At 34.9% G+C, this 14,538-nt stretch overlaps 1 protein-coding gene across 1 annotated transcript; it reads right to left on the bottom strand.

The window, feature by feature from the left end:
* Positions 1-5,657: 5,657 nt before the first annotated feature.
* Positions 5,658-6,611, bottom strand: LOC108307388 (olfactory receptor 52M1-like). Its single transcript, XM_017532787.1, has one exon. It carries the CDS (start codon positions 6,609-6,611, stop codon positions 5,658-5,660), a length of 954 nt encoding a protein of 317 aa, XP_017388276.1.
* Positions 6,612-14,538: the final 7,927 nt, after the last annotated feature.

Raw genomic sequence — 14,538 nt, 5'->3', positions numbered from 1 at the left:
AAAAAAAAAAAAACCTCATTAAAAACTGGGCAAGTAATCTGAACAGAGATTTATCAAAAGCAGAAATACAAGTGGCCAAAAGACACAATAAAAAATGTTGAGCATCACTAATCATCAGAGAAACGCAAATTAAATCCACAGGAAGATAGCACCTTACCTTAGTCAGAATGGCTACCATCAAAATGTCAAAAAACAACAGATCTTGGCATGGATGCAGAAAAAAAGAGAACCTTAATATACTGTTGGTGGGAATGTAAATTAGTTCAACATCCATGGAAAACAGTATGGAGATATTGCAAAGAACTAAAACTAGAACTACTATTCAACCCAGCAATTAATCCTACTATTGAGAATCTACTCAAAGGAAAATAAATCATTATATTTTTAAAAAGACACATGTACTCACATGTTTATCTCAGCACCATTTACTATGGGAAAGTCAGAAAATCAAACTAAGTATTCACAGTTGATTGGATAAAGAAATGTACAAATATACCATGGAACACTATACAGCCTTAAAGAAAAGAACAATATTATGTCCTTTGCAACAATATAGATTCAACTGGAGGCCATTATCATAAGTGAACTAATGCAGAGCCAGAAAATCAAATATTGTGTGTTCTTATCTATAAGTGACAGATAAGCAAATGGTACACGTTAGCATAAAGATGTAGAAAATAGACTCTGGGGACTCCAAAAGAGAAAGAAAGAGAGGTAAGGGTTAAAAACTTACCTACTGGGTACCATGTCCAATGTTTGGGAGACGGATACACTAGATGCCTAACCTCCACCATTATTCATGTAACGCCTGTGTAACAAGCACATTTTTTCCCTGATTCTAAAATTTAAAAAAAAAAAAAAGAAAGAAAAACTAACGTTTCATTCTCCAGGTTCATCATCCATGTTGTCAAAAAACACAGGATCTCCTTCTGCTTTAAGACTGGGTAGCATCTTTTTAAAACACAAATCTGATGATTTCACTCTCGTGCCTTAAAGTTTTAATGTCTTCATCTTATTTTTTAATATAAAATTGAGAATTCTTAGCATGCTTTTCCCCTACCTGCATGCTGCTACCCCAGACTTACTCAGAGCACTATTTAGTTCACTCTGTGTACTCTAGACTCCAAAGTAGGCTCCCCTCTGTTCGTTGAAGGTTTGATACCTCACCCTATCTTAAGATGAACCCATGTTCATGCTTCCTGCTCTCTCTCCCTGTAACACAACCACCCTCACTTTCATGACCCTTCTTCCTTTCCTCAGCTATTTAACTCCAATTCGCCACTGAATTAATTATCATTTTAAAAAAAGCTTTTCTTGATTCCCCCAGATTATATCACAATGCCATGTTATCCCCCCTTATAGAAACTCATGTTCCTCCTTGGTAGCACTTACTATTCAGTGTACTTATGCATTTGAGTATCACTTGTTTACATTAGGCCACCTCAACCATAATATTTAAACAGGAGAGTTATCTGACTCCCCTTGCAGGATGTGGAACAGGGGTGTGGCTCGCCTCCTTGGTCCCCTGCAGCTCAACCCCTCTAGAAGGAGTCTGCAGATGGCAGGTACAGAGGCCTGGCGAGCGCTTTTGGGTTTTGGCCCCAAGGCAGTGTTGGGTGTGTGCAACTTGTGAAGCCCAAGTGGGCATGTGTTACAAAGCTCTTTCAGACTTGCCATCTACAGATAGCTTGTGTGTTATCAGCTGAGTGGATCCTCTGCCTTATCGCAAGGGCAGAGGGCCAGTGTGACAGCCTTCTGTATCCCAAGTTCTTGCCCCCTGTCTGGAAAGAATTGGATCACATGCAGTCTCAAAGGATGAGTGTAAGAATTTGTTGAGGTGAAGGTGGCTTTCAGCGAGATGGACGGGGAGCAAGAGAGGAGATGAAGTGGCCTTCCCTTGGAGTCCAGTGCCCAGTGACCGGACTCTTCTCCCATGGTCCCCAGCCGACCTTTCCTTGGTGTCCAGATGTTCCTCCTCTTCTGTCTTTCTCTGCCCCGTTGTTCTGCGGTCACTGTTCTGCTGGTCTCGACATTCAGCCACTTATATGTGTGCTTACTAAGCCCTCAGGTTTATGTGGACACAGGATGGGGGTGGGGCATGGCAGGACAAAGCAATCTTGGAAAACACAACATTAGGGCAGGAAATTTCCGCAGGGGTGCCTGTTCTTGTTTAGGTCTGTCGGCACAGACCTGAGGGTGGACCCCTCACCAGGACCTCGCCCTTCTCTACCCGGCATTTCCCTGCCTCCCTCCTGAATCAACGTAAGCTCCCTGAGGCATGGACTTCTGTTTTGTCCTTTTTTCCTCAGAATACAGCACAACCTGGCACAATTTGCCACTCCAAAAATATAAGTATCTATTATATGAATATATTAAAAAGCTGAATATCTCTTAGCTAAAATTTAATGCAGTGTTTTTGAGAAGTTATTGAACATTTTTAATTTTATATTTATTGGCAGATAACCTGTAAGTACAAATCCCATAGTTCGTATTTTCAAATATAACATATAAACAGCCTTAATATATACCAAGAAATATAATTAAATTCCATGATTAAGGGTAGTTCCAAATAAGAAACAATATAGACTTAGGGTCCAAAGGAGCAGAGTAGGCAGCTCATAGTCAGGAAATAGTGTAAAAAAAAAAAAAGAAAAGAAAAAGATGTAAGTCTTGAAGTTCTTCATTTCCCTAGGGATTCTCTTATCTTTAACATGGGAGAGATCTGCTCCTACTGTTATTATCATGTTTCTCCATTATGTTAACAAGGATTATTAAAAGATATTCTTATAATCTTATCCAGATACCTAATTAAAACTATCGCCTGATTAGGAGTTCTAAAATATACAACAAGTGATTCCAAATGTCTTATTGCTTCATTCTTTTCTATAGAAAACATTCATTGAACATACATGTGTATGGAATGCTGAGAGGTATTAGAAATAAAAAGTAAATAAAGACAGTTCCTAAATGTGGGTTCATGTATTTTCATGTTAGTTTAAATTCAGACTGTGTCACTTATTCAACAAGTGACCTTTGGTGAATTAATCTCTCTCAGTTCAAATTCCTCACCTGTTAAATCAGACTAACGCCTGTTCTAGTGATTAAGTTATATAATTATCTGTGATAATTATATAATTTATATTATATATATATGTATGTGTGTGCATGTGCGTGTGTGTGTGTAACAAAATCTGGTATACAATATACATACAAAATTATATTTGTTATGATAGTTCATATCCTTAACTTATGTTTACCTGTTAAGGGCTCACTGTGTGTCACTATTTTAAGTGTCTTATATGCTTTCACTTATTTAATTCTTAAAACTCTATAGGATGGCCGGACCTGTTAGTTCATGTCTGTAATCTAGCCCTTTGGGAGGCTGAGGCGGTTGGATCACCTGAAATCAGGAGTTTGAGACCAGCCTGTCCAGCATGGTGAAACCCTGTCTTTACTAAAAATACACACACACACACACACACACACACACACACACACACACACGCGCGCGCGCGCACACGCACAAGCTGGGTGTAGTGGCACATGCCTGTAGTCCCAGCTACTAGGGAGGATGAAGCTGGAAAATCACTTGTACCTGAGAGGCAAAGGCCACTGCACTCTAGCCTGGGCAACAGAGCAAGATTTCATTTCAAAAAAAGGAAAAAAAAACTCTATAGGAAAATAAATTTCATAATCTTCATTTTGTTTACTGTTGTAGGTCCAGAAAGTTTCAGCAACTTGCCTGAGTATATACAGACAGTAAGCGGCAAATATAAGTAATTAAATCAGGCATTGTGTCCTCAGAATCAGTTCAATTAACGCTTAACTTTACTAATAATTTAATTGACAAAGTGGGCTATTAAGAAACTACAATACACTATGACACTTTGTATAAGAGTGGTAGGAAGAATTTCTGGTTAGCATAACTTAAGGAAATAATGTAATCTTTCAAGCAGGGTACAGGAGTTTAAATAAGTGTTATGTCTTGAAGGCTCTTTGTAGGTAAGAAAATGGGATGGAGCATGGAGTAGAAATCTAAATAGAGCCATGAAGATGTGAAGAGATATATTGTTTGAATGCAAGTGTGAGTCTTCATGGACGGTACAAAGACTGCAAATTATGTGGAAGAACATTAAGAGAAAAAGGAAAAAAGTAATTCATAAAGCTTTTCTTTGCCATCCTGGATCTTGCATGTGTGTGATATGATCAAGTTTTTTTAAACACACACACACACGTGCACACACACACACACTTTTAGGAAGATAACCATATAAATGATGCACTGAAAATAGTAATTACAAGCTAATGCCTTGAAGACTTCAGCCAAAACAGTTGAAGCAGTCCTAGTAAGAAATGGTAAAAGCTTAAACAGTGGTACTTAATAGTGTCTAAGGAAGAGGGATATAGAAAGAAAGCTGAAATATTTACCTCAAAGAAGGCTTAAGATTGCATAGAAAGCAAATAGTGAGAAAAAAAAAGGTGAAAATATTTTTAAAATTGTAAATCACTAAAAAGAAAACAACAATTTGTTCTCTCTTTGTTGTTCTCTCTTTAGTGATTTACAATTTTATAAAATTTTTATAAAATAATGCTTTTAAAATTTTACAAAATAATATCATTAAAATTGTAAATAATTAAAAAGAGAACAACAATTGAATGATATTTAGCATGTACTTATTGCTTGTATCTGGAGTATTTTTAATTTTGCACTGGCCAATGAGTTACATTTTTAAGAAAAGAAAATCCAGATTTTTCCAGTAAATATATTTATATTCTTTATAGTAATTTTACTTTTAATATTTCCAGTAGCATATCACCAATACATTTAAACTGAGTGATTTGTAATAGATATTTTCCTTCAATAATGGGTGGTAGCATGTTGATGATGCACAGCATATTTGAATCAAGTTCAGAGGGCCTGAGAAAGTTCTAGGAAATATCCCAAAAATGTAGCATCAAGCATAGAGTTACTTTTGTTTTCAGGAGACTCTATGATTAAAGTTTAAAGAGATACAATCTTAATTCATGTAACAAACCAATGGCAGGCACAAGTTATTTTTGGTGAAAAATAATATTCTATGAGCAGTAGAGTATTTAAAGATATGTTGACTTGATTATTGCAAGGCTGAACCATTCCACATTTACTGTTTCGTAACTTTCTAACTTTTCGTAACTTTCGTAACTGTGTCAGTTCTTATTCATGCATACAAAATTATTTGATGTATGCAGAGGATATGAGGCCAGTCACATTGCCTCTTCTGTAAAATATTAACAGTTATCATGAATTTATCAGTAGCAGATTCTCTTTGGGAATTTTTTAAAGATTTTCATAGATTTTTTTTTCCTCTTTTCAAACACTTCTTATTTGAAAGTAAACTACTACCCATAGTTATACCCCAGGTCAGGAGTAGCAAAGAGTAGAAGGAGATTTCCCATTCAAGTTCTCAGTAAGCTCCTGAAAGCCCGGTTGCACACAAAATATATAACACCTACAGGATGTACTAGAATTGGAGAGTTTCTATTATATGTGGTCATTCTTCACCATTAAAATTTGATTAAACTTCTGATTTCTGTGGGTGAAATGTAATGTCAGTTTTGAGAAAACGATCAATCATTTGCTCTCCTCCTTTGTGATTCTGCCATCTCTACAAACAATTTTAGCTTAGATAGGCAACTTTTACCCTTAGAGAACTAATGACATGGTCTCGAATTTTCTTGGTCCTAATACCATAAACAATGGGGTTAAGAAAGGGTGGTACCAGAAGGTACATATTGGCAATGAAAATGTGAATTTGGGGAGCCACATTGTGGCCAAAGCGATGGGTCAAGAAGGTAAAGACAGCTGTGGAGTAGAAAACAAGGATGACACAGACATGGGAACCACACGTGCCTAAAGCTTTAAGACTTGCTTCCCGTGATGGAAGATGGAAGACTGCTCTGAGGATTAGTACATAGGAGACAGCAATAAAAAAGCCATCACAAGAGCCAATAACAGAGGCCACACTGAGGCTGTAGCGCTTGGTGGTCTCTGTGTCCACACACGCCAGTTTCACCACGGACATGAACTCACAATAAGTGTGTGCAATGATTCGAGTTCTGCAGTAGGGCAGTTGTTTGAGCAGAATGGGATGTGGAGAAAAGAAGACCACTCCCCTGAGTACCACAGCAGCTCCCATTTTGGCAATGCGACTGTGTGTGAGAATGGTGGCGTGGCGCAGTGGGTCACAGATGGCCACATAGCGGTCAATGGCCATGGCCAAGAAGAAGCCAGATTCCATGGCAGTAACACTGTGGATGAAGAACATTTGGGCCAAGCAAGCATCAATGGTGATATCACGGGCTCTGAGCCAGAAGAGACAGAGCATGCGGGGCAGTGTAGATGTGGAAAGGACCAGGTCAGTGACTGACAGCATGCACAGAAACAGGAACATAGGCTGGTGGAGGCTTCGCTCTGCCCTCACCACAGCCAGGATGGTCACATTCCCCACCAAGGCCACCATGTACATGGAGGAGAAGGGAATCCCAATCCAGACATGCAGATGCTCTAGTCCTGGGATGCCCATCAGCAAGAAGGTGTTTGGAGATATTTGGGATTTATTGGCTGGTCCCATGGTGCTGCTGCTTCTGTCTTTTGTGGTTGTATTTCTCTATTTTAAGGCAAATGTTTTCTGCCAAGGCCATTACAACCAAATCTGAAAACAAATAAAAAACTAATCTGAAGATACAAAAATATCACATTAAAATACTTTCAAGATTGTATTTAGAGTGAAAAATACCATGACATGAGGCCAAAACTGTATAACCAGATACAAAGTAGAATCTCATGAAAATTTTAAAAGAAAAATCTTTGTTAGCAATCAATGTACAATAATAATTTGATGCCACTCTTTGAATTTACAATTTGAATTAATCATAGGACAAATGACCTTTTGATAGAAACATCAGATTTTACAAATGGAAAAAATCTTATAATCTATCCCAAATTCCTGCTTAACATCATTCTAAAATATAATTCTCTAGCTGATGTCTGAGTGCTGTCAGGTATGGTTGTTCATTTCTTAGCCAGTCCAGTACATGTTTTCCTAGTGCTGTACAGGATCTATCCCTAGGATCTGTCAGGCAATATTGGCCCTTTCCTCTGGAGCTCTACAGACTTACGTATCTTCTGCATGGCTGTCTTCCCCAAACAGGAGGGTAAGTCATGTCTTCACTAAGTTCTCTCTTTTTCAAGAGAAACATTCCCATCTTATATGCCCAATTATTTTAAGTCTGGTTTTAAGAAATCCTAATTTTCTACTTCCATACATTCTCCAGTGTGTCTTGTGACTCTTAATTTTTATAATTTGTATCTGAACATATTAGTCACAATATGGATTAATGCACCTGGCACCTCTTTTGATTTTTACACTATTAGTGTGAATTCAGCTCATATCAATTTTTAAATGTAAAGTAAGGGATAAAAGTAATATTTAATTTCTCTTAATGTGAAAAAGACATTGTCCTAGTATCTATATATATTAATTTTTAGCTGGAAAAGCAATACAAGCTAAATATCATGTTTTCAATTTTATTAATTAGAAGCTAAAGGTGTTATAGATTATGCAATGACATTACAAAAAAAGTGGCTGAAACACACACACACAAAATCTAACATACTTCCTCATGACTGCAAAGTTAAGCTGTTTTTTATGTCAAACTCAATAGTTCTTGTCACATAGGTTAAATGCATAGTCAACTCTACCTACCAATGCCTTGCCTAATTTTTATTGTTAGTATTTTCATGATGAATTAAAGCAAATGCTCATACAGACTTTGCACTTAAACTTGATTGTTTGTATTATTTTATAAAACACTTTAAAATAATCATTAAAATGTGTTTATATTATTATTAATCATTTACCACTGATCATCCCTTGAATTTAATTAATATTATTTGCTGATTTTATAAATATGTATTGTACATCTACAGCAAAGCAATTGAAATATGATTTTGAAATAAGTTTAGGCTAATTACAGGGTTCTTTATATCCTCTCAGAAAATTTTGATTGTAACTTTTACAACATGCTCTGTATCCTGTTCATTAATTGGTTAAAAAATATGTTGAATTTAATAATATATACCTGTAATCTTTATTCTTAACTTTACTAAGGATATTCAAAGAGCTGGGAGTTACCTTTTTGAGGTTCTCATAGTTCTATAAATGGAGCTGTTTGAATGTAGCTCTCTCCTTGCTTTTCCTGTCCTGTGTCACTAACTTAACTCATCCAAATCAAAAGCTCACAGTCATCCATAAAGCCACCTTCTGTAAGGACCAGATGCAAATAAATGTGCTTAACCAACATGAGCTGGAGTAAACCTGACTCCAGATTCTACTTGATGAAAAGGTGTAAGTGGAAGGGAATCAGTGGCCCTCCGGAATTAAAGGGTCTTTTCCCAAACTAAAGATCTATTTTACTTTTAGGTAGAATAATTATTCTGAACTATCCCTTAAGATAATAAAAAACATTTTTCCCCAAAATTCCAATGAGTGCTTTGGTATGAAATATATTTGCTGAATATATCAAGAACAAATATTATAAAACAACTTGATCTTCAAAAATGTCTTTGGAAAATAAATACCACTAAACAGATGAGAAAAAAGAAAGGTTGATAAATTTAAAAATTGGTGAATAATTTTATGGATAATAAAAGGTGACATCAGAATCTGAAATCATGTATCACTGGCTACACATTTTATTTACTTATGATGTCACTAAAATTAAAAAATGATTATGCCTGAATTAGTCTATACTCTTTCTTTTATAAAGTGCTTAATTCTGTGGATTATAACAGACAATATCCAAAGTGATTAGCAAGTGACTTTGTAATCTGGTCCCCGCATGCCTTCCGGCATCACATTCTGCTACATATCTTAGCTTTAGGTTTCCATGAGTCTCAGCCATTCTGGACATTTTTACTCCTTACCCAAGATATTTCATGTTTTTGCTTCTGATGCTAATGCTCTAGCCAACTTCCTTGCCAATGCCCTCTCAATTTCCTACTCATTTTAAGGTTACAGATGAAATGTTACTTCCTCAAGGAGGACTTTTTAATAAAGTGTTATCATTGTCATGATTTTATACCTGCTAATCTCCCAGATCTGAGTTATGAAACATCACATCTTTCTTGTGGATGTTAGTTGCTGGCTCATCTTATCCTTCTCTGATATTGTTCTTACCTCAGTTCTTCATCATGTCAGTAACCTTGTTTTTCAATTCCTGAATCTCTTGTCTGAAGGGATTGTCCCCTATTCTGCTGCTATTAGGTCCCATTCTGTACCCTACATATTATCACTAATAATAACTTAAATGCATCCATAACCTGAAGTTTAGGTCATACACTCTTCACCTACTATCTCATAACTACCCTCTTTATTCCCTCTGATACTGTGTCTTCAACACTTAATTAGTCTTCCTCAAATCATCACTATGCTTTAGCAGGCATAAAATATAAGGTCAGATTCTTCCAGGTGGCCCAAATGCCCATTTCTTTCCCATGTAATCATAATCTCTTGTGAATAAGATTATGTGATCATAGCCTCTTGGGTGTGAGATCATGTGATCATACCCAAGAGGGTATGATCTTTATTAATGTTCCTGTGAATGCACATGCCAGGTATACAGAAACAGAGGCATATAAGGGAGAGATTTCTTATTAGGTACCTCACAGCAAATAAGAACATCAGCTCCTCTTTACCTCACTAATCTTTAAAATAAATAATGTGAGAGCCAGTTCAAATGTTTCACACAAGTAGCTAAACAGTCAGTAGTGGAAAAAATAATTTTTCTGTTCACCAAGGGAAAAGAGGAAATCACCTACCCTCAACCTTACCCCTACCAAAAGGGTCACCTACTAAGCCATTTGGCATTTGAATAAAATCTCTCCAGGATTCATATAGCACCAAGTCTCTTGCCTTTTAACACCTAGAGAGGGCTCCAAGTCCTTAGTCCTCCTCATTTTTCTTTGAAACGTAAATACATAAGACAAATGCAGCTCTAGTCTTCTTGCCATCTTGGGGCTTAACTTAGTGACCTCCTTTTGGCTGTAATGGTTGGGCATTTGAGATGCTAACAGAGGATTTCTATTATCCTTTCACATGAAAGCAATTTAATAAACAAATGATCACAGATTTAATTGTCATGTTATCTATACTGTAGAGGGTTTGAAGGATTTAGGGACTGATCAAATAAAAGTGCGTATCAAGAGGTGGCAGCAGTAAAACAAACTTTATTTGAGTGATATTTTGAAAAGCTTGCATGAAAGGTAGGGAAAGAGGGAGAAGTTCCTTACAGAATGAGTCTGTCTGCAGCAAGTGTTCCCAAGCTCCGGGCCATGGACCAGTACCAATTTGTAGCCTTTTAGGAACTAGTCTGCACCACATTACCACCTGAGCTCCATTTCCTGTCAGATCAGCTGTGGTGTTAGATTCTCATAGGAGCATGGACATTATAGTGAACTGCTCATGGGCAGGATCTAGGTTGTAAGCTCCTTATAAGAATCTAACCAGTTCCTGATGATCTGAGGTAGAAAAGTTTTATACCAAAACTATCCCCTCTTCTCCTGCCCCTGTCTGCGCAAAAGTTCTCTTTCACAAAACTGATCAATTACTGCCAACTTTCCCACTTCTAGTTAGCCCACTTCCAGCTTCTACATGCCCCAAAGAATACCAGAAACCTTCCTTTTGATTCCTTATAAAGCTTTTTCACTACTCTTACCGCCTTTGAGTCTGTGACAAAGGCAAATGATGGTGGCCAATACTGTTTCAGGGCAATCTCTGAATTAATAGTGTCTGCTTGTTCTCATTAAGGTGATCTTTGTTTATTTCCACAGCTGTACATATATACTTTTTAATGTTTTGAGGTTATTTTTAGTTTCATGTAAGTTAACACATTTTATGACTTTTGGTTGCTTAAAATGTCTTTCATTGTGAAATAACCATGGCTATTTCCACTAATACTATCACTTTAAGTGCTACTTTGGCTGCTATTAATAAAACTTTGCAAGATTTTTGTTTGAATAACAGTTTGTATAGCATTATTTTCCCCATTTTAACTTTCTTCATCTTTATGTTCTTTGTACTTCTTTTGTATAAACAGTACATGACTATTTTTAACCAGATTTATAACTATTGCCTATTATACGCAAAGTAATTATTCATTTGCTTGGATTTGCTTCTACTACTTTATTTTGAGTTTTGAGTTATATAGTATATTTGCTATGTTTTTTTCTAGATTTATTGTTTATCATTCCATTTTTCTCTTTATTTTTTTTAGTAAATATACTATCTAACATTTGTTAGTGGTCTCCCTTAAGAGATATATAAAATAGTTTTAATTTTATTTGAATAAAACAAAAACATATTGATCCCAAACTTGAGTTTGAATTAAATTTTCAGAAGTAATTCATGTAAATTGAGACTTTTTTTTTCAAATTATTTATATAACTAAATTGGAAATTCCTTGCTTTTGTTTGGTGAAAACTTTATTTTACAAAGGAAAGACTTTAGACTAGTTTGGATAATGGAGTTAAGACAAAAATTATTCAAAATATGATGGGATATTTAGTCTTTTTTTTTTCAGAGATTGAAGTACCACTGGATTTAGAGAAAGGCCTTTAAGGTCTTTCAACTAAGTCTGCCATATATATATATGTGCACGTGTGTGTGTTCCTTTTTTCTCTTATTTTCATGAAAAAGGTATTTTGACTTTCTTATTTTTATATTTTCTAAGTTATTTGACCTTTTAAATGTGAAAATATGTCAATTACGTATCAGAAAAATGTAATTATCACTGTGAAGAGCGTTTCTCTTCAAACTTAAGGCATTAGTTTTAAATAGTTTTAACTGAAGACATGTGTCTTTAAATTAAGACACTCATTTTAATGATTACTTTAAGAATAATATTAAAATAAGATAGAAAATTTAAGTGTAGATTTTTAGCTGAGAATCATATTTTTTGCTCCTTTTCCTTCATTGCATAATTTTCCCAAAATTAAGACAATCTACATATCTAAGTACACACACACACATACACACACACAAAATATCCAAGAGATACATTATTTTTGAGGAAAAATATTTTTTACACTCTAACTGTGACATACACTGACATGTAAAATCTCTACAGTTGTCAAAGAAATCTGTTCTCTTTAAAATAAATAAAAACAAAGACTAGGAAATTAGCTAAGCCTCAGTCATGTCTCCAGTCTCTTGATAATGTCAAGACACCATGATTTTCAGGTATATACTATACCAATAGTTATTCTTCTGTCTTCAGTTCCTAAATCATAACTGCTACAAAAACAGAAAACATAATGGTGTTTTTATAAACTAGACTAACACCTATGAGTTAGTTATTGCGTGTGAAAATGTATGCGTTTGTGCCAGGAATCAATGGACTAGGTGAGTTTTATTATTTAAAAAATCCTGACTGGCTAATGTGTTGAACTCAATTCTTGATATTGAGCATATACAAATTAAGTAATGACACCATATGGTAGTTTTCCCTTATCTATAGGGAGTATGTTCCAAGTCAGTGTATGCATGAGATATGAGTAGTATTGAACCCTATATACACTATGTTTTTATCCTAAATATACAATAACCACTATAAAATTTAATTTATAAATTAGGAACAGTAAGAGATTAACAACAGCAACTAATAAAATTAAACAATTACAGCATGCTGTAATGAACCATATGGCTTGAGATTCAGCAGTCTTGACAGTACCTTTTATTGCCTTTTTAAAAATAGATATGCAAATATATTCCATCTGAACGAAGACAATGTTAAATAGTATACAATAAAGCAAGCATAAACAACCAGAAGTATATGTTTACAGTAAACACTTTTCTTTCAAGGGAAAACGTGGAAATTATATGCCAGTCAGTAGAATGAAATCATTCAGTACTTGACATTTGAATGTGTTGTGCTACTCTGTAACTACAAATTGAGAAAAGTATGCTAGTTGCAGAAAAGATTGGTAAAACATGCTACTATGGTGTACTGACAAAACTATTTTCTTATTATCAGGAATAGTGTGTATCTTAAAGAAACTATAATCATTATGTTACATACTCATAATGACTTATTTTAAATATTTTTCTTTTTTTTTTTTTTTTAAAGACGGGGTTTCACGATGTTGGTCAGGCTGGTCTTGAACTCCCGAACTCAGGTGATCCGCCCACCTTGGCCTCCAAAGTGCTTGGATTACAGGAGTGAGCCACCACACCCGGCCAGCATAATGACTTATTTTATAAGATTTTCCATACAAATGTGAGATACTGCATTTCAATAAAGAAAGAGGAAGGGAAAATATTAAAGGGAAGCTGAAGTGTTGAATTAGAAGAAAATGTGGAAAACAGAATGTTTCTATATTTAATATTATAGATTGGGAATAGCAGGACTTAGAGTATGCAAATTTATGAAAGAATGGGAGGTGGGTGATAGATATTTTCAAAGAATCAAGTTGAAAAACATTGAGGGAACAGAAACAGGAAAAGTGATAAAAAACCTTGGATATTATTAAGTATTTTGGAGAAGTTCTTGTGAGAATAGATGTTTAGAAACATTACAAAAATTCTAATAGGATATAGTAAAATAAGAATAAAAATATATTATACAAATCAAGGAAGATATTTAGATGGCATATCACAAGGGTTAATTAATCTGCCTATTCAGAAAACATTTATTTTACTAGCACCACCCAATTTTCCAACTATTACAGATTTAAAAGGAACTTTTAAATCTATAAGCTAAAAGGATATATATTGTACATATCTATAAAAAGAAACTTTTAAATCTATAACTTAAAAGGATATGTATTGTACATATCTATATATACAAAATCCTGTTAATTGAAACCTATAAGTGTATAATATATGAGAAGAAATCATAGTTAAGGAGTTAATCACAATACTTCTGATAAAGGCATTGGATTGTTTGCAGCACAAAGGATAAACGCTTGAGGGGGTGAAACACGATGTGCTTATTTGACATTGCATGCCTGTATCAAAACATCTCATGTACCCCATAAATATATACACCCACTATGTACCTACAAAAAAAATTTTTTAAAGTAAAAAGAAAATGTAAGACTGAATAATAGGTTTATTTTGTGGTGGCAAACTTATTAGTAAATGAAATTACGTAGTAGAAATGTTTCATGAGGCAAATACATCAAGAATGAATCCTCTAAATCATATATCTGCTAAGCAAGTTACCTCAGTGCTAACAAATACTTAAAATATTACAAATAAAATATGTAGGGATTCAGGCTACTGGAGAAAAAGCATATGTGTTGTTTTGTATGTGTGTGTTTTTCATTTTAGTAAGTCATGGAGACTTGTTAAGAGATAATTTCGGGTTTTTTTTCCCCAAAACCACCAACTTATTTATTTATTTATTTATTTATTTATTTATTACTATACTTTAAGTTCTGGGATGCATGTGCGGAACGTGTAGGTTTGTTAAATAAATATACACATGCTATGGTGTTTT

Source organism: Cebus imitator, unplaced genomic scaffold (genome assembly GCF_001604975.1).
Source record: "Cebus imitator isolate Cc_AM_T3 unplaced genomic scaffold, Cebus_imitator-1.0 Scaffold79, whole genome shotgun sequence".
Classification (NCBI taxonomy): domain Eukaryota; kingdom Metazoa; phylum Chordata; class Mammalia; order Primates; family Cebidae; genus Cebus; species Cebus imitator.
This window is presented reverse-complemented; position numbering and strand designations above follow the sequence as displayed.

Bases quoted from the DNA above. Each gene is read 5' to 3' on its own strand.
- LOC108307388 (XM_017532787.1), bottom strand. From the start codon at position 6,611: ATGGGACCAGCCAATAAATCCCAAATATCTCCAAACACCTTCTTGCTG.